Below are 20,780 nucleotides of genomic sequence, written 5' to 3' on the forward strand. Positions count from 1 at the left end.
TTCTGTTTGCCCTTTTCATCGCCCTCCGTTTATCCTAGGCCATAATCCCTGCACCAAATTCTCCAATATCTTTAATGGGATTGTAGTATGGGAGAAAACAAAGAACTCATCATAAACCAAAATGAATAGAGAGGCGCAGATTGTATAAAGGTTTTCTCAGCAAAATCTTTAATTGTTCAAAACACAATTGCCTGGGCAGATTTATTGGTTTAAGTCAAGACAAACTTCAGTATATTTGTTGACTAGGGAAAATCCAAAGCTCTATATTTAATGAATTAAGCCAATTGCGGTAGACTTGGGAGCTTGTGTGGCATTCAATTCTCATTAAACGATCAATGGAAATTAAATATTAACTGAATCATCTTAAGGAAGAACATGTGCAGAAAAGGTGGGTGAGGCACGCTGGCGACATCAATAACTTCTCCACAATTCTACTGACAATGCAGTTGCAGTAAACAAAGTCTAATGCAGAAAGCAACAAAAACAAAGATCAATAAAATGCCTTTATTTGGCGTCAACAACTAATTGCAGAAGATACAGGTAACACCCCTCATTAAGGTACTTTTAAAGTAAATTACCTGATTTACTTCTGTGTGTTCAGAGTGCGAAATACCAATAGCATAGTGATTCCAGTGATCTATTCAACTGCTTTACACTTTCCAAAATTAAGTTTTGTAGCATGAAATTACAATTTTTTTTTTCACTTTAATCTATTTTGTATATCTCTGTACGCTCTGTGTTCAGTTTGTTTTTTCACCACTTTATGTGGATTTTTTTTTTCCTATTTCACCAGTCAGCTAATGTTGCTGTGTTGTTTTGTGTTCATTCTTCAGCAAAAAAGTTGGACACACGAATGCATGTCTTCAAGAGTATGAAAAATAATAAAAAGGACAATCGGAAAAGTAAAATTATTCCCATTTGCATCTGGTACCAGATGAATTATGAGAATAGTTAAAAAAATAAAGCTAACTGACCAACTCCTAGCTTTAGTTTTCACTACGCACACAAAAAGTTCTCTCTTGTTCGACACTTGCTCCCAAATAAACTTAACAAAGGAGGAATAGTTATCAATGGTTACTGATATTACTCAGAACTCAAAATGTATTTTTCATCATTTTCAGTGACTTTGCACTGGTTATAAGCTGGAAATAGTAAAAAAAACAAAACTACACCTTTATTAAGCTATTTGTTGCTAGTGTAATAGGCGCCTCTACTTCAATGGGGTGGGAAAAAAGTAACCTTTTAATCAAACAGTTGCTAGATCTAAGGAAAAAAAGCTGCACAGCAAAACACTTTCAACACTGCCCGATATTGAATTAAAAACAGCACTGGGCACATCACTTTGAGCAATATGACCAGCACCATTGCACAACAGCTGTCAAAAGGCAACTCCTACACCCTGGCTTCTAAAATTGTTACTTACCACTTAGGTTTGTAGAAATAGCAACAACCTAATAGTTAATCAAGAAGTTTTCTAGTTGTTAACCTTGTAGTTTTCAGACTAGTTTAACCAGTTTGTACAACCCAGATCTTAACTCAAAGAAAAGAGGGAAGCACCTCGCTGATAAAAGGCGTGTTTTCCGAAACACGGACCGTGTCGGTTCCCCCGGTTTGTTTGTTTTTAGGTGTTGTTTTTAATCGCATTCAATTTATTGACATAATAAACTCTGCCTGCTTCATTGTATGCCCATCTAAAGTTTTCTGTTTTGTCTTCATACCCTTGACTGCAGACTTTGTTGGTCCTTCCTTCGTTGTTTGCTCTACTTAAAAAGTTTAACATGAATAGCAAGCAGAATGGACAACAGAGTCAAGTGGACATCACAGATGTAGAGAGCTAAATGATCTGGAAGAAAGGTTTCAGTCAAATTTTTGACTCTTCCCGTCACTTTTTCTGATGGGAGTAGCAGCTTCATGCATGCAATATTACCCTGCAGAAGTGATCAGTTAAGAAAGTGAATCACGCTCCAGCAACAAATTCCAAAACGAAGAGGAATGACCAGCCATTCTGTCAAGAAAGCAGCAGTGTTTCAGAACAAGATGTGCAAAACGTACGCTATAGTTTGGTGAAGAAGTCCAAAAAACTCAAAAGAGAAATGTGCCAAAGCTTCCTTTTCCATTGCGTTTGAACTGATTCCCCGCTATAGACACAAACATTTCCTGAGACATTAAATCATCATCTGCCTCTGTGATTCCCATATCACTCAGCCTTTTCTTGTGTATCTGGCTTTTTCTTTTCAAAGTAGCAACAAGTTCACTGGTGATGGCATCGTTGCCTTCTACTTGTTCGGAGATTTCCTTCCTCTCTTCTGCGGAACCCTCTATGGCACCGGCTTCCTGCTCATTGTGTGCATCAGCCTCAGTAGAATCTGGCACAGGATTTATTGGTGCCTCATCCATACCGGAATTTCTTCCTGTGAAAGACAGGTTATATGATTTTATGCAAAACTATTTGGAAGCCTAAAGCAGTCATACTAGGACAGATGAAGTATCTGTTTACAAGGACATCTAATTTACAAGAAGTATCACTGCCTTGGGTGAATCTATTCATAAAGGTGGTTTAATAAATCCCAATAAATATTTACATAGAAGTACTAGAAGCAATGCTTCCTCTTTTTTTTCAGCCTTTGCGCTAAAGAATAAATCATCATGAAATATTTCTTTTCCAGCACTAGCACTACTGATGACCTGGAACTATCTTTCATTTCTATTCTCCTCCATTCCCTCTTCTTATGTTCCAAGTCTGTTCATTTTCACAACTCCATAGCTTCTCTTTCAGTGTTCATCTACCCAGCCACTCCTTTTTCTCTCATTCACTTTCATTCCTTTTTTTCTGCTTCCACATTATTCATAATCCCTTTCTTTCTATCCTTCATATTTGTCACTTGCTCCACCAATTCTGTTTCTTTTCCTTTCCCCCTCCCCCATACCATCTATTCTTTTCCCCTCCTATATCCAGGATCTGTCCCCTTTCCGATCAAGCCCCTTTGCCTCCCCCCTCTCTTAAAAGCCCTCAATCACAGCCTCTGTATCCATCCCACCTTTCGGCCCCCATCCACATCTCTACCATCCTTTCTCTTTCCCTGCATTATTATCCAGTTCATCTGCCTCTCTCAGCTAAACTGAGCAAAAGGAGCACATCCTACCACCGACTGTTCTGCTCCATCTGTGGCTCACTTTGAACATGTTCAAGTCACTAGCCAACATTTGCTGCCTACTAAACTTATACACTGTGGCTCCTCTGTCTCCCAAATGGCCATAGAGACAGAGAAAGTACCTGTATTTAACATAAGTAAACTACTTTGGTTGTACCACAAAAAGGCGGTATATCAAATCCATGACCTTTTCCCCCCTTTATGGATTGCTTGTGTACACTAACTTACTGATACCCCAACACCACTGCTCTACAGTGCATAGGCACTGTTGATGCTCTTCAGGCTGGTGTGAGAAACCAATACGTACACACACATACAGTAGATATTCTGCATACAATACAAAAATATATCAACTTTGTCCTTTAGTTTTGACGTCTACAACCACCAGATGATCTTACCTTCAAGATTATCGGTGGCATTCTTTTTCGTAGACTCTGCCACAGCCTTAACCAAGACGACAGCATAACCTTCATTGTTATGTATGACATTATTCTCCATAGTGATTTTAGGGATATCATAAACTTCATCAATAAAGTCCTAAAATGTGTTAAAAAGTAAAATAAAAAAATAAACTATTGCCATCTCCATATTAGAAAAGACTTTGGGCTTTGCATCAAGAAGAAATCTCAAGCAGATATTGAAGGAGCAACTCAGGAGTGCAATAATTTCCTCAATATATTTTTATAAAAATTTGTTTTTTGGTAGTTGATCATATCTGGAGATTGTTTATAGCAGTGTACCGCGGCATACTAGTGTGCCTCCTGAGATTTCAGGTGTGCCGCAACACACTGGCGAGGAGGAGAGTCATCTGCGCCGTCTGACTGCCTACAGGACGTCCTGTGGGAAGTCAGCTGGCGCAGATGACTCTCTTCCTGGCCGGCATCTCTCCTCCTCTCCCCACACCTCCCAGATCTCTCCACTGAAGCGGGTCATGGCTAGATGGGCCTCCACACACTTTCAGATGCCTTCTGTCAGGGGCACTGGATTTAGTGTGCCACCGGCCGTAAAGTTTGCGAGACGCTGGTTTACAGCATGCAGATGAGCTCTTACCTTGATGAGAATGCCCTCCTTGCAGTGGTGTATGCCATTGCCAATCAAGTTGCATGTGCTACCTGGATAGATTTCCACTCCAGCACCCTGTACAACAATAAAAGACAATAGCTTGTAAATAGAGTCAAACAGAGACTGCATACATTTCTGTTCCAGTCATATAATCTTGCTTGCGCTCCAGGCTGATCCCACTGTGGGTTGTGTGTAGTGCTGTATATTTTATTTATAAAAAATTATCGCCAGCACAATCTACTGTGTAAAAGAATTGCAACAACCCCAACTTTTAAGTCAGCTAGGCAGAGATGTGACTATAAATACCCCATCTTTTTATCATTATAAAGGGATCTTATGATATAAAAACAAAAATATGTAAGTAGAATGGTTATATCCCTCTAAAGTAAAACAGCTCACTTCAAAGGGAAAAATGAGAGGAAATCACATTTTTTTAGCAAAAGAAGTAAAACAACGAGAAAGCCTTTACTGTCAGACCTTGGCACCATATAGATCACTATACTTCATGGACAGTATTGCTGATGTTCGAACTGTGACCCCTGTCGTCTCACACTGTAATACACAGTTGTCCAGTGTAGTTGTCCCTTGGTAGATGCCTGCAAAACAAAAGCCCAAAGAGAATTATTGTTACAAGAGAAAATGAAGGTAGATGAGGAAGAACAGAATAGTCTTACCTGTATTATTACCTATTCTCATGTGGCAGGCAAGTTTATTCAAATTATGAGACCATATTGGCATGTGTTAGAGCTTTATCCTCCATTACAACAGTTCCCTAGAGTGGCTTATAGTAGAGGAATGACTTTAGGCCAAAAAACTTAGTCAACACACTTAGTCAACCCACAGAAGGAAGGGGGGGTTGAATGTCAGCACACTAGGTGCGGGAGATGTCAGTGGTATAGTAAAACTATAATAGGAAGCACCTGGCTTATACCGGGTAAGGGATTTTCCATTAGATCAAGACAAAATACTGATTGTAATTGCTCTGGAGTGATATATGCCATTACTTGTCCTTGTGACTTAATATATATTGGACGCACTAATAGACCGGTTAAAATCAGATTAAACGAACATAAGTTACAAATTCTTACTCAAAATCTACAGGCTCCTAGGTAAACCATTGGATCCTTATGAAACATAGTATTGAGGAGTTGAAATGGCATGTTATAGACCAGGGGTCTCCAAAGTCCCTCCTTGAGGGCCACAATCCAGTCAGGTTTTCAGGATTTCCCCAAAGAATATGCATGATATCTATGTGCATGCACTGCTTTCAATGCATATTCATTGGGGAAATCCTGAAAACCTGACTGGATTGCGGCCCTCAAGGAGGGACTTTGAGATCCCTGTTATAGACCAATTAGATGTAGGGAAGGAGCGAGGTAATTCAGAATGAGTCTTGAATTTTAGGAAGCAAGGTTGGATATACCGTTTAGATACGGTAGCCCCTACTGGCCTAAATGCTGAGGTGGAATAGGTGGAATTTAGCCACGCTCACAAGGCCAGCGGGTAGATCAGTTGATGTTTGAGTAATATATAAAGAAACGAAAGAATACTGCCACCATCTTACTTAGAAATTAGGGTGAGTCGAATATCTTACTTTGGGAAAATGTTATTACTCATTGCAAAAATCTGTTAATGGTCCCCATATTTTCTGAAACTTATCAAAATATCCTCTCTGTGTAAGATATTCGACATGAGGGGTTGTGGGTGGGTAATATTTATTAATACTATAATGTATATGAATGTGTTAATAATTTTGATATATTGTAGATGGAATTTCTGTAGAGGGAGGGAGGGGAATGGGAGGGTTTTCTATCCTAATATTAATTCTTTAGATATTAGATGTAGTATATAATAGTCAAGATATTATAGAACATAGGTACTGATTGACTGAAATGTTATATTTAAAGTGTTACATGAAAGTTAATCAAGTTATACAAATTCAAATTATTTCATCTGATACACTTGTTGTAATATGTAAAAATGAATAAAGAATTTAAAAAAAAAAAGAAATTAGGGTGAGTCAGATGACAGCAGCGGCACTGGTAAGCACAAGTCTTTTTAGAGTTATATCTGTGCTATTCATTTATTTTTGGTGGTTGGAGTTTTAATAATATACCATTTAATATAATAACGTTTAAATGTTTTTTCGCTGTTTTGTAGGGGGATCCTTGCTAAAGCAAGTTTATTGCAAAACATGTTAGATCAGTAGTTCCCAGGTCAAATCAAAGCTGAGATGAATTTAAGTTAAGTATGAAATTCATTGTTTAAATAGTTTTGCATATATTTATCTTTTTGATACTGAAGATGAATGGATAAAATATTTTACTAGAAAAGATAATTAAAGCACCTATAAAAATTTAGAATGAATTAAGGCTGATTAGGATAATTTTACACCGTAATTCCTGCCAGATACAAACCTATTATCTTTTTTTTTTTAAATTCTTTATTGATAAAATACAAACCTATTATCAAGGGCAGAGGAGGCCTTTTTTCTATTTAAAGACTAATGATATAATCACAAAAATTTTACTATATGATACTATACAACAAGAATAGATGCGTTGGATTTGTAGATACTTGGAGAGCCTCAGAAAAAAAGTTAATGTCTTATTAAAGAAATGATAATTTTGCATGACGTAAATCTCTTTATAGTTTATAAATCTTTCCTTTTGGCTAGTCTTAATAACAATATTGTAATTTATAGCTAAAGAGACATACGATCAAGAAACTGTTTTATTTTACTTTTGTGATTATGATAAACATACCGAAGTCCACAAAATAGTACCTGGCAGGCTGCATGTGGCCCCCAGGCCGCAAGTTTGAGACCACTGGTGTAGGGTATGAAGAACTTTTTGTGCACAAAGAGAAGTAAAGGCTCAGGTATGATGGTATGAGATGATCTTAAGGTGGCCAAATGGTTGAAAATTCAACAGCGAAAGCTAGAAGGATGCTTGGGCACATAGGGAGAGGTTGGTAGGAAAAAGGAGGTATAGAAGCCTCTGTATAAGACTCTGGTGACACCTCATTTAGAACACGGTACAATTCTGGAGACAGCACTTTCAAAAATATAAACAGAATTGAGTCGGTCCAGAGGAAGGCTACTTAAATGGTTGGTGGTCTGTGTCATAAGGTGTAAGGGGACAGATTTAAAGATCTCAATATGTATACTTTGGAGGAGAGATGTTTAAATACCTAAGTGGAATAAATATAAGAACATAAGAAATGCCTTCACCGGATCAGACCGAGATCTATCTAGTCCGGCGATCCGCACACGCGGCGGCCCATTTTGGTACTCCTTTATGGAGACCCGAAATTGCCGTATCCCTCAATATGATTTGCAAGAAGGTGTGCATCCAACTTGCGCTTGAAACCCAGAACCGTAGTCTCTGCCACAACATCCACCGGCAGAGAATTCCAAGCGCCCACAACTCGCTGTGTGAAATAAAACTTTCTGACATTTATCCTGAACCTGCTGCCACTCAGTTTCAGGCTGTGACCTCTTGTCCGTGTCACATCAGACAAAGTTAGTAATGCTGCTTCCTGGTCTATTTTATCCAATCCTTTTAATATTTTAAAAGTCTCTATCAAATCCCCTCTCAGTCTTCTCTTCTCAAGTGTAAATAGTCCCAGTTTCCTGAGGCGTTCTTTGTAGCTCAAAGTTTCCATTCCTTTGACAAATTTCGTGGCTCGCCTCTGCACCCTCTCCATCAGAGTTATATCCTTCTTGAGATAAGGAGACCAGTGTTGGACACAGTATTCTAAATGTGGTCTAACCATTGCTCTATAAAGTGGCATTATGACATCTTCCGATCTACTCGTAATCCCCTTCTTAATCATGCCCAGCATCCTGTTTGCTTTCTTCGCCGCCGCCACACATTGTGCCGATGGCTTTAGGGTTCTGTCAATCAGTACCCCAAATCCCTTTCCTGATGGCATTTTGCTAATGTCACCCCCAACAATCTATACTCGTGTTCTTTGTTCTTCTTTCCTAGATGCATCACTTTGCATTTGTTTATGTTAAAATTCATTTGCCACTTAGTCGCCCACGCTTCCAGCTGTCTCAGATCCTTCTGGAGATCCTCGCAGTACCTTAGAGAGCCAACCGCCCGACATAGTTTTGTATCATCGGCGAACTTTATTATATTGCATGTTATTTCCTCCTCCAGGTCGTTTATAAAAATATTGAACAAGATAGGCCCAAGAACCGAGCCCTGGGGCACGCCGCTAGTCACTTTCACCCAGTCCGAGAATTTCCCATTTATGCTAACCCTCTGCATTCTGTTCTCCAGCCATTTACCGATCCATCTGTGCACTTCTCCTCCTATACCATGTATTAGTAGTTTCTTCATAAGCCTTGCATGTGGGACCTTGTCAAACGCTTTCTGGAAGTCCAAGTAAACTATGTCCCCTGGATCTCCACTATCCATATGTTTGTTCACTTTCTCAAAGAATTGTAGTAAATTTGTCAAACAAGACTTCCCTTTCCTGAATCCGTGTTGACTATCCCTTATTAGGTTGTGGTCCTCCAAGTGCTGTACAATGCTGTCTTTAATTAGTGTTTCAATTATCTTCCCAGGAACCGATGTGAGGCTCACAGGTCGGTAGTTTCCTGGATCACCTCTTGAACCTTTTTTGAAAATTGGGATAACATTTGCTGTCCTCCAGTCTTCTGGTATTTGCCCTGTTCGAATTGACATGTTAGCTACGGATTGTAATAGTTCGCCAATTTCCACCTTAAGTTCCTTTAATGCTCTCGGGTGAATTCCGTCCGGTCCAGGGGATTTGTCACTTTTTAGTTTGTCAATCTGAAAGTATATCATGTCCAACGCCACATTTACTGTTGCGAGGCTTTCCTCTTTGCCCCCGGTTAATACCTTCCCTGTGTCTGGCACTGTTGAAATGTCCTCATTTGTGAAGACAGAGGCGAAGAATGAATTTAACCTATCGGCAACCTGTTTGTCATCTTTAATTGACCCTTTACTTCCTTGGTCGTCGAGAGGGCCCACTCCCTCTCTTGCTGGTTTCTTTCCTTTTATATATCTAAAAAAGGGCTTGTAGTTTTTGGCTTCTTTCGCTATCTTGAGGCGATGGAAGATTAGGTTTTTACCTTCGATAATCTTCTTTCTGCTAGTCCCTGTAGGATTCCATACGCTAGGTGGTCAATCCCTTCCTGCAATCTGGGAGTTCCAGAAATCCAAACTCTTTTCTGTGCACATGCTCTTCTCCCTTAGAGTGAGAGCTAGAGCCATATGCAGTTGAGTCCCAAAGCCAAGCAACATACCTGAACAAATCCATAAGGGGGGTACAGGGGAAGATCCCCAGCAACATAAACAATTTCCGAACTGGTCTGCTCTGCAAAACATGAAACAAATCAGGCACAAAGGCAGTCCATAACAACACTGAGGAACAATGTAGAACTAAACTGCTGTGTGCAATGAGCACCCCAAGAAACAGCCTTCAGCACATACTCAAAGAAAACTCCCCACAGGATCCGCAAACTGGCTGGAAATCTGCAAACTGTAAAGAAAATAAATGAGGCAAAAAAAAGCAGGCTATTCCATACAACTGAGTGTACACAGAGAAGGCGGGTCATATAGAATCCTACAGGGACTAACAGAAAGAAGATTATTGAAGGTAAAAACTTAATCTTCCATTCTGTTATGTCCCTTCCGGATTCCAAACGCTAGGTGATGTACCAAAGCAATTTTAGCAGCTAGGGAAGGACAGAAGAGCCTGCCCTCAACACCGAGGTCCCAAAAGTGGCAACAGACTGAACCACCACATCCATTCGGTAAAACCGGGTAAAGGTATGGAGAGAGGACCAATAATAATAATCAGTTTATATACCGCAAGGCCATAAAGTTCTATACGGTTTACAATAATTAAAAATTACAGTTAAAAGAAGTTGAATAAAACTAAAAAAATTAAGAAGCTAATAATTGAAGACACTATAATGATCTAAAATGGTCCATACTAAAATTTTTACTAATTAACTGCTTAAATATTTTGTAAACAGACATGTCTTTAAATGTCTCCTAAATTCCCCATAAGTGTAAGTAAGCATAAGCAGTTATTCTAAATCCTTAACCCATAATGCTGCTTGATATGAAAAAAGATTTTGATGATGTTTTTTCAAATTTACATCCTCTAACAGGCGGAAAGACAAAATTCAAATGTGAGTTTCTCTCGTGTCTGTTGGCTGCAAAAGAGAAAAGCTCAATTATATATTTGGGCGATAGACCAAACAAAGCCTTAAAGCAGAAGCAGCCAAGTAGTCGCCCTACAAATTTCATCTGGATGAACTGGGTAAGACACTGCCCATGATGCAGCAGCACTTCTAGTCAAGTCAGCCTTAAGAGAAACCAGCGGCTGCTTGCTGTGGGCAATGTAAATCTCTGAAATAGCCATTTCTAAGATTGCCGATGCCAGCAAATTTGCGCCAAAAAGGGCAAAGAAACAAAATCTGAAAATAAAAAATAGCGATTTAGGTTTGGGGAGGTGGGGGGCCTGAATCCTACCCTCAAACTGTGAAAAATGAATTTTATAACATTTTACAAACTACCCCCAAGTTCCCATAGGAAATGGAGGTTTACTCAGTCTTTGAATGCCAGCCTGTCAGCTCTTTTATACAGTAGTGAACGGAGGAAAATGATTTTTCTGCCTCAGAATAGCTCCAAAACAACCAGACTTTGGACTGTCAGCCAGCCAGATACTGACTGTAACCTCCACCCCCAAGGATCCTCTCCACGTGACCGGGGGTGGGAAATGCAGCCTGCGCCCTGAAACCTGGGGGAGTTTCACTCAGAATACATACAGCCTGTGCTTAAGCTCCTGATAAGGTCAGTGGTCAAGCAGGGCAAGTGAACTCCCAGGGGAATGGACCCCGATCCAAGAATGGTGGCACAGAGCAGGCTGGTTCCACAGATCCACCAGTTTCTCCGTGAAGCAGCAGTCCGGATTCACGGGACTGTGTTCTTTCCTCTGACGAAAATGATAGGAGGCTTGCGCCAGAAGACGTATGAGGAGAGACTGGAAGCCCTGAATATGTGTACCCTAGAGGAAAGGAGAGACAGGGGAGATATGATTCAGACGTTCAAATACTTGAAGGGTATTAACGTAGAACAAAATCTTTTCCAGAGAAAGGAAAATGGTAAAACCAGAGGACATAATTTGAGGTTGAGGGGTGGTAGATTCAGGGGCAATGTTAGGAAATTCTACTTTACGGAGAGGGTAGTGGATGCCTGGAATGCGCTCCCGAGAGAGGTGGTGGAGAGTAAAACTGTGACTGAGTTCAAAGAAACATGGGATGAACACAGAAGATTTAGAATCAGAAAATAATATTAAATATTGAACTAGGCCAGTACTGGGCAGATTTGCACGGTCTGTGTCTGTGTATGGCCGTTTGGTGGAGGATGGGCTGGGGAGGGCTTCAATAGCTGGGAGGGTGTAGATGGGCTGGAGTAAGTCTTAACAGAGATTTCGGCAGTTGGAACCAAAGCACAGTACTGGGTAAAGTTTGGATTCTTGCCCAGAAATAGCTAAGAAGAAAAAATAAAAAAATTTAAATTGAATCAGGTTGGGCAGACTGGATGGACCATTCGGGTCTTTATCTGCTGTCATCTACTATGTTACTGACAGGGAACCACCGGAAGGAGTTTAAGTTTAATTAGGTCTCAAGGCACTGAAGCTATCAAAAAAGATAAATTTTAAGTGAAAAATAAGAAAAAGATGCAGATCACATCCAAAAGACTTCTGCATGGATTGCTTGCAAAAATTAAAACTGACGATGGCTCTAGCTCTCACTCTAACGGGGAGGGAGCATGTTCTCAGAAAAGTGTTTGGATTTCTGCAACTTCCAGATTGCGAGAAGGGATAGAACATCTAGCGTATGGAATCGGGAAGGGACATAACAGAAGTCTCTTTCAATTGAAAGGAAACTCCAGGGTGAGAGGGCATAGAGTGAGGTTATTCATAAGAGGTGATAGGATCAGGAGTAAGAAACTAAATTCCAACATTCAATCCCCTGGTAGATGTCATTGCCACGATGGTGCCTCTCAGGAACTCTTCATGACACCAACACTTTTCATTCGTCCTTCTTGATGCATGAAGCAGGAAAAGCAAGTGTCTACATTTACTGAAGATGAAGAAAGTTAAATTGCTTGGAATAATAAGATTTTGTGCAGACATGGGCAACTCCGGTCCTCGAGGGCCGGAATCCAATCGTGTTTTCAGGATTTCCCCAGTGAATATGCATTGAAAGCAGTGCATGCAAAAAGATCTTATGCATATTCATTAGAGAAATCCTGAAAACCCAATTGGATTCTCGACCTCGAGGACCGGAGTTGCCCATGTCTGAGCTAGCAAGACTTGGTCACTAGAGGGCACACCTCCTGGTAGAGATGGGGGGGAGACAAAGGGCTCCTTTTACTAAGGTACGCTAGCATTTTTAGCGCACACACAAGATTAGTGCGCGCTAGCCAAAAAATTACCGCCTGCTTAAAAGGAGGCGGTAGCAGCTAGCATGCGCTAAAACCTCCAGTGCGCCTTTGTAAAAGGAGCCCAAAGTGTCTGAATTCAAAGAAGCGTGGGACAGGCACATGGGATCTCTTAGGGAGGAAATAGTGGATGCTGTGGATGGGCAGACTGGATGGACCATTTGGCCTTTATCTGCTGTCATGTTTCCCTATTTATATTACATAAAATACAATTCCTGAATAGCTGGCATTGCGATCCTTTATGTTTAAGATTTTAAAAACCACTAGAAAAGAGACACATCCTGTAAATACAATTTCCTGAACATCTGTGGCACTCTGCCTGCAAACGTTCAGAGGTGTTGGAAGCTACTACTATTTCCAGCCAGCTTGTGGTATAATATTAATTAACACACCCAGCCAAGATAGTGCTACAGGCAATCTAACTGCCTCAGTTTATAAAAATTATTATTTTTTTTTTATAAATCTTTATTCATTTTTACCTCTTACAACAAGTGTATCAATAAATTGACAATTCAAATTTAAGTACATCACTTGAACATCTGTCATATTTAACTATAACACATAAACTTTAATCCCTGCCCTCCCCTCCCAACCATAACATATGCAATCAAATATAACCTATGAAATATTCTTTTTACTTATCCAATCATTTAATAAAATTCAGAATTCCTCCCCTACCATCACTTCACTTGCATTGTACTATAATGGAAAATGGTATCTATTCATTACAATATTTTGTCAATGGCCCCCATATTTCTTCAAATTTTTTATAATTCCCTTTTTGTATGGCTAGTGTTCTCTCCATCTTATAGGTGTGAAACAATGAGCTCCACCAAAAACTGTAATTTTTCCTGCTCCAATTTTTCCAATTATGCGTGATATGTTGTATGGCGACTCCTGTCATAATCAATAAAAGCTTATTATTATTTGATGAAATTTGGCTCTTTGTTCTCATTGACATACCAAATAGAATCGTGTCATATGACAAAGCCACGGGATTCTCTAATAGACAATTTATTTGGGTCCAGATTGATTTCCAAAAGGCTAAGATAAGGGGACAATAGTATAACAAATGATCTAGTGTCCCTACTTCAAGATTACAATGCCAGCATCTATTAGACTTAGAGCTATTTAACTTCTGTAATCTAACTGGGGTCCAAAGTGCTCTATGTAAAAGGAAAAACCATGTTTGTCTCATAGATGCGGACATTGTACATCTCATCCTCCAAGTTTATAAAAATTATTAAAATTTCCAGCAGTAAACATTACTAGGAAATGAAAGGAATGGAAAAATTAGATCGAATCATAATGTATGGCTGAGCACAGTGCAAGAATGAGCCCAAGTCTCTTATCTTTTAACAGGAATTCAAAGAGCTGGGATACCACTTGTAGTAAAATCCAAGGTAATATGTAGAAATAAAACAAAAACAAAGGAAAAAATACTACCTTTTTTATTGGACTAACTTATTTTGTTTCCTTTATGTTTTTGTTTTATTTCAACATATTACCTTGAAGAGTGGACTAACACGGCCACCACACCTTTTTACTGTAAAATCCATCTAACATCCCCACCCAGAAAAATATGCTCTACCATAGCCTCTATAAAAACTCAAATCCTTCTTTTATATAATTAAAGCAGGATTGCTTACTTTTTAGGCATATACTGCCAAAAGGACAGATCCTGTTGAGGAGGCTCTATTCGTATGCAGAGAAGCAAGCAAGCATGCATCTTAAAGCCTGTCATCCTAACAAAGCTTTACCATGGGCTGCTTCTATCAAACTGCGCTAATAATTCTTAGCGCAGAGAGCCATGCTGAATGGCCTGCGCTACTCCTGATGCTCAGAGTTCTGACAACAGCGTGGGCCATTCAGCGCTGCTCTCTGCGCTAAAAACTACTAGCGCAGTTTGATAGAAGAGGCCCCGTGTCTTTTCATGCCCAGACAGACATGTACGAGTCTTCAAAAATGGGAGTGTGCCATTTTGTCACACTAAGTGTGCACTTTTCAACTTGTTTTTGTTGTTTTTGAAATTACTGAGAGGAGAATTTAAACCTGTGGCTCCTGGCAGTTTGATATTTGACTCACAGGAATTTTTGGCTTATTTTATTCATGCTGCAATTTAAACAGGTACAAGATCCGATATGGATATTCAGTTCAGTTCAGTTCTGCATCCTCAACCCTATGTCATGTCTGTCATAAGAACATAAGCACTGCCTCTGCCGGGTCAGACCAGGGGTTCATCGTGCCCGGCAGTCCGCTCCCGCGGTGGCCGCCCAAGTCCATGACCTGTAAGTATTCCCTACCTAACCTAAAATGTCCTTACCCTGTTCGCTCAATGTCCTGTAAGGTAAACCTTTATCTGTACCCCGTTATCTCCTTCGCTTCCAGGAAGTCATCCAGTCCCTTTTTGAACCCCAGAATTGTACTCTGTCTTATCACCTCCCCGGGAAGCGCGTTCCAGGTGTCTACCACCCGTTGAGTGAAGAAGAACTTCCTTGCATTCGTTATGAATCTGTCTCCTCTCAGTTTTTCTGAATGACCTCTTGTTTTTGTTGTCCCTGCTAGTCTAAAGAATCTGTCCCTCTCCACCTTCACTATGTCTTTCATGATTTTATAAGTCTCTATCATGTCCCCTCTCAGTCTCCGCTTTTCCAGGGTAAAGAGTCCCAGCCTGTCCAAGTTAGACTGTAAGCTCTTCCGAGAAGGGACTATCTATAAATGGCAAAATGTACAACGCTGTGTACGCCTTTCAGCGCCATATAAGTGATAAGTAGTAGTAATAGTAGTAGTGAATGAGTACTCCTATGCATAAATTTACAGATCTCAGAGTCTGCAACCAAAAGGCCTCAAGTTTCAGGCTTGCTAGCAATACCCCTAGAAGAAATTGTTCCAAGGTTCAAGAATAAAGAGGTGTTACTGGACAGCATGCAAGTTCTATCAAGATGAAATGCTTGTCCGTGAAAAAAAATAAAGAAATAAAAATAGTATACCAAGGTTAGGGGAGGGGGATTTTAATACCTACTGATAATACCCTCCACAGCATCATGTTGCACAAATTTCATGTTGGATATTTTGACATTGGCAGCTGTGCAGTCCACAAAATTGTCTCCTTTTCCCTGTTTTTCAATCACAATGTCATCAGGAAAGCCATATCCTTGGGAAAAGAGGAGAAAAATAGAAAAGGATGTTTTCATTGAGTTTAAAGATGTCTGCCATGCACACACTTGAACTGGCCTTTTATCACACTGCAATGTTTTACAAAACTATACAAATGCTTGGTTCCTTAGAGTTGGATTTTATTACTGTAGTCACTGAGAGTTACGCTCAAGTCCAAATCCTCAATTTTACTGGATAAGAGAAGTACCACCCACAATGGAAAGGAAGGAAGCACTTGGAGCATTTTTCAACACACTTTAGACTTGGGTGTGACTGTATGTGATGATCGTAAGGTGGCCAAACAGGTTGAAAAGGTGACAGTGAAATATAGCAGCATGCTAGGTTGCATAGGGAGAGGTATGGCCAGTAGGAAAAAGGAGGTATTGATGCCTCTATATAAGACTCTGGTAAGCCCTCATTTAGAATACTGTGTACAATTCTGGAGGTTGCACCTTCAGTAAGATATAAAAAGAATGGAGTTGGTCCAGAGGAAAGCTACTAAAATGGTGTGTGGTCTTTGTGATAAGGAGTATGAGGACAGACTTAAAGATCTCAATCTGTATACTTTGGAGGAAAGGCGGGAGAGAGGAGATATGATAGAGATGTTTAAATATCTATGTAATATAAATGAGCATGAGTAGTCTCTTTCATTTGAAAGGAAACTCTGCAATGAGAGAGCATAGGATGAAGTCAAAAGGTGATAGGCTCTGGAGTAATCTGAGGAAATACTTTTTTTTACAGAAATGGTGGTAGATGCTTAGAACAGTCTCCCAGAAGAGGTGATGGAAGCAGAGATTGTGTCTGAATTCAAGAGGGCCTGGGATAGGCATGTGGGATCTGTCAGAGAGAGAAAGAGATAATGTTTACTGTGAATGGGCAGACTAGATGGGCCATTTGGCCTTATCTGCCGTTATGTTTCTATGAATGAGAAAGAAATTAGAATTAGGCTAGCATGAAAAGTAAAAGCAAGCAAAAACCAGCTAGAATATTCTGAGCAGAGTACAAGATACTGCTACATTGATTTCAGTTAAGAAAAACAGCCTGGGAAAAAAGAGGAGGAGGAGGTGGACTAGCAGTTAAAAATAATGGGCCAAAACAGAGAATGCGAGGATTCAATTCTCAATCTAAGGGAAAGGGGATCTTTGTGGTTGCAATCAAAAGTGATTTACATTTCAATTATTTCAATTCATTTATTAAAAATTATTCCAAAATGGTGTACACAAATACATACATAATATGGTTTTTATTTATATATTTATGCTGATGTTTGATTAGATTTTCAAGTGATTTGTATGATCTAATTGATATTTTATTGTACACTTGATTTAAGAAATGAAAATGAATAAAGATTTTGAAAAAAAAACCAAAACATACATGAAGAAAAACAACATAGCATATGCAGGTATTTATTTTGTATTTGGGGAACAGAAGGTTACATGTCTTGCCCAGAGTCACAAGCAGCTGAACATGAAACCAAACCTGATTTGCCTGGTTCTTAGGCCAGTGCACTAATCATTAGGCTACTCCTCCACTCCATCGTCGAGTCAAGTCGCTTAGGAGTCTCTTGCTGCCTCAAATATCCACTTTTATTGTAAATTCTTTGGGGAAGGGTCAAATTGTACCTGAATAGTTATCACCGTACACTTCCCCCTACCTATTCGCGGTTTCGGGATTCACGGTTTCGATTATCCGCTATTTTTTTGGGGGGGGGGGAAGCAAGCATAGTTTAGGGCTTTCTCACCTCCCTCCCGCCTTCCCCGGTGGTCTAGTGGGCTTTCGGGGCAGGAGCGAACTTTCTACGCTCCTGCCCTGTGTAGATTGCCAATAGGAAATAGCTGCCGTGAGCTCCCGTCGTAGTCTTGAGACTACGGGAACTCACGGCAGTCATTTCCTATTGGTGATCTGCACAGGGCAGCAGCATAGGAAATTCGCTCCTGCCCCGAAAGCCCGCTGGACCACCAGGTAAGGCCAGGATGCCAGAGGGAAGACCGGAGGGAGGCGGGGTGGGTCAGAGCCAGACGAGAAGTTATTCGCAGTTTTTCACACTTCGCAGTCCGGCTCTGCCCCTATCCCCTGCGAATACCGAGGGAGAAGTGTACAGTGCTGCATATGTCCAATAGTGCTTAACGTAATTAGGAGACACAAAATACAGGTAAGCCTCCTCCTAACACAGACTGATATCCCCTCCCTCCAGTGGAATGGAATAATTCAATCACTAACAGAAAAAGCCACAACCCAAAGTAATTCTTGTGTGTCTTTGATCAGCAGCTGGACACGGGTCTTTTTTCTGAATAAAATGCAGCACTATCTTAGAGACGATACCTTTCAACATGTGTTGCATACATAGGCATTTAGAAACTCACAAAAATATATATAGGAGAGAAGAAAGGAAAGAAAAAAAAATTACACGAAACAAAATTAGGGAGAAATATGACACTGAACAGCAGGAAATTCAACTGCTTCTTATTTTCATCAAGAGATTTTGCCATGTCTTATCAAATAATTGCAGCTTAAGCACTTTGAGAACAGCTGTGGGAGTCCCAAGATGAAATCCAGACTATTAATTATACCAATCTTTACTGCTAGCTTCAAGTTGTTTGGGAAAAAGTTAGCAGGTGTCTGTAAGTAAGAGGAGACGAAGTCTGCAGAAGTTATTACTCAAGACAAAAATTATATTCCACAGCTTTAGCCATAAAATAGCATAGCCCAGTACAAAATATTAGTGTAGTGAAAGCATACGAGTTCATTTAAAAAGAAAACATTTTTCCGCTGGAAATAAGAGCTCACTCTCTCAAGATAGTCAACCCTTTAGGTATAAAATAGCACCGTCTAGTACAAATTATTAGTGTAGTGAAAGTGATGAAGAGTTCATTTAAAAAAATATTTTTCTGCTGGAAATAAAAACTACTGAGGCCTCACTCTGGAGTACTATGTTCGGTTTTGGAGGTTCTATTTCACTAAGAACAGAGACTGAAACAACCAAAAAGGTAAGCAGATCTCCTCAGAGGACATGAGAATGAACTGGGAGTGTTAACTAGGTGCCTTATGGGAGAAAAGCAACATTCCTTTAAATACTTGACAGGAATTACAGAAAAAAGTTAGCCTTTTCAAAATGAGAAGCTCTAGAACTAGAGAACATGATATAAAACTATAGGGCATAATTTTTTTTTTCACAAAAAGTGTGGTGGAAACAAGACAATGTGAGAATTCAAAAAGGAGTGTGATATACACATTGGACCCCTGAAAGGAAAGATGTAAACCTCAGCTATAAAATTACTTTTGGATTTTTAAAGAAATCATAAGGGGAGTAACCTGCGCTGTGTGGCAGATATAACCCAACAATCTTCCAGGGTAGACTTGATGAGCCATGCTGGTCTTATTTCTACCATTTATTATATTACTAAGTATGTTTACCTCATTAATTTAATGTCCTCAATCTGTCTCCATGGACCAGCCCGTCAAAACTCCTGATTTTGTAATCTATATTTGCATTTAAGCTCAGACCGGTTTACAACACCCCCTACCCTACAAATGTATGGCCTTTTCCAAGGAATTTACAACTGATTTTGATACCAAAGGAAAAGGAGAATAAAGTAATTTGCTTAATTGTCACAAAGAATGTCAGTAGAGGATGCAAAATTTGAGCCTGTGTTTTGCAGTGCCTCCTACAGGAAAAAGCTGGAAACTGAACTAAGCAGCAGCTCTTGTTAGCTCAGATCAGGATTTCAATTACATGGGCTTCTAGAAAACAAAGAATTTGAGGTAGATGAACTGTGGCAAATTAGTTGGTACTTATTTACTGTCAACCTGCGCTGCTGGCAAAATTTCTGAAGTCTGTCTGATTTGAGTTAAGGAGGGCTTTACTCTCTTCATAATGAGTCACCTCTGGGGTAAGAGTAGACACTCTGCCCAACTTTCAAAGAGAGATCATAAATGTGCAGAAAATAAAAAGTTGAAAAAGGAGGGACACTTAGGAGGAAGAAAAACCAAAACAAAAAAGACTGGGCAGAAATCTAGTACATAAAGCACAGATAATGGTCCAGTGATTCCATACTTCCAATCTACCCTCAACTCTGGCATTCCCAGCTCCCTCACCAATATGAGGCATTAGGGTGTAAAAACAGAAGCTTTTAAATGGTATTTTGTAGTCTTCCTCTGACAATGCCTACCTTCCAGCTCTATGGAGTCTGTAATGCTAAAGTAGCCTTGTACAGAATAGTGACCAGGGCAGAAAATGACGATATCGCCTTCAAAGCAAGAATTCACAGCGGTGAGCGCATCACTGTGGAACTGAAAGGGAAAAGAACACACATATAAACCCCCATGAGAATGCATTGCTCCAGCCTTCTCTCTCATTACGTATTTTTGTTTAATTGTTATTCTCAAAGTTAAACATGCTTTCAGTCAGCACTGTGGGGTCAAGCAAGCAGGTAAGAAAATTCTCTTTTGTTAAGGTACAAAAATAGCTGGATAGGTTTGATTTCTTTATTGCAAGTAAATGGAATCCGCACGTACACAAAGAATTACAAAGCAGAGCTTGTAAAATAGCTCCTGCCTAACTAATTAGTTAAAGTCCAATGTTGCTGTGACCTCTGTTTCTATAAATGGAGGTGACAGGTTTTATTGGCATCTGCAAATTTCAGCATTAGCCATTAGGCTGATGAAATCCACCCTAATGGCCCATCAGTGGGGCTTTAGATCTCACCCAATCATCTGTTTTATGGAGTGCAGTGCTTCAGGCAGCATTCAATCATCTCTAAGTTCTCCGCTATGACCCAGATCACCAATAAACAGTGTTCTGTACCATCATTAAAAACAGGCCCAAGCAATACAGGGTCAATTCTGAAATAAACATGAAACCACATTCTGGCAAACTGGATGAAATACATCTGTCTTCTATAGAAAGATAACATTT

General features: G+C 39.8%; 1 protein-coding gene across 1 annotated transcript in view; it reads right to left on the reverse strand.

Moving 5' to 3' along the window:
- Nucleotides 1-484: 484 nt before the first annotated feature.
- SHCBP1 (SHC binding and spindle associated 1) overlaps nt 485-20,780 on the reverse strand; it is a 70,076-nt gene continuing 49,780 nt past the window's right edge. Inside the window, exons 8-13 of the mRNA XM_033940263.1 lie at nt 20,035-20,155; nt 15,732-15,863; nt 4,692-4,810; nt 4,203-4,289; nt 3,551-3,689; nt 485-2,411 (exon numbers count right to left, since the gene is read on the reverse strand). Of these exons, the coding sequence (XP_033796154.1) occupies nt 2,083-2,411; nt 3,551-3,689; nt 4,203-4,289; nt 4,692-4,810; nt 15,732-15,863; nt 20,035-20,155 (927 nt within the window). The 3' untranslated portion in view covers nt 485-2,082. The remainder of the gene's footprint in view (nt 2,412-3,550; nt 3,690-4,202; nt 4,290-4,691; nt 4,811-15,731; nt 15,864-20,034; nt 20,156-20,780) is intronic.

The sequence above is a fragment of the Geotrypetes seraphini genome, chromosome 4 (genome assembly GCF_902459505.1).
Source record: "Geotrypetes seraphini chromosome 4, aGeoSer1.1, whole genome shotgun sequence".
Taxonomy (NCBI): Eukaryota; Metazoa; Chordata; class Amphibia; order Gymnophiona; family Dermophiidae; genus Geotrypetes; species Geotrypetes seraphini.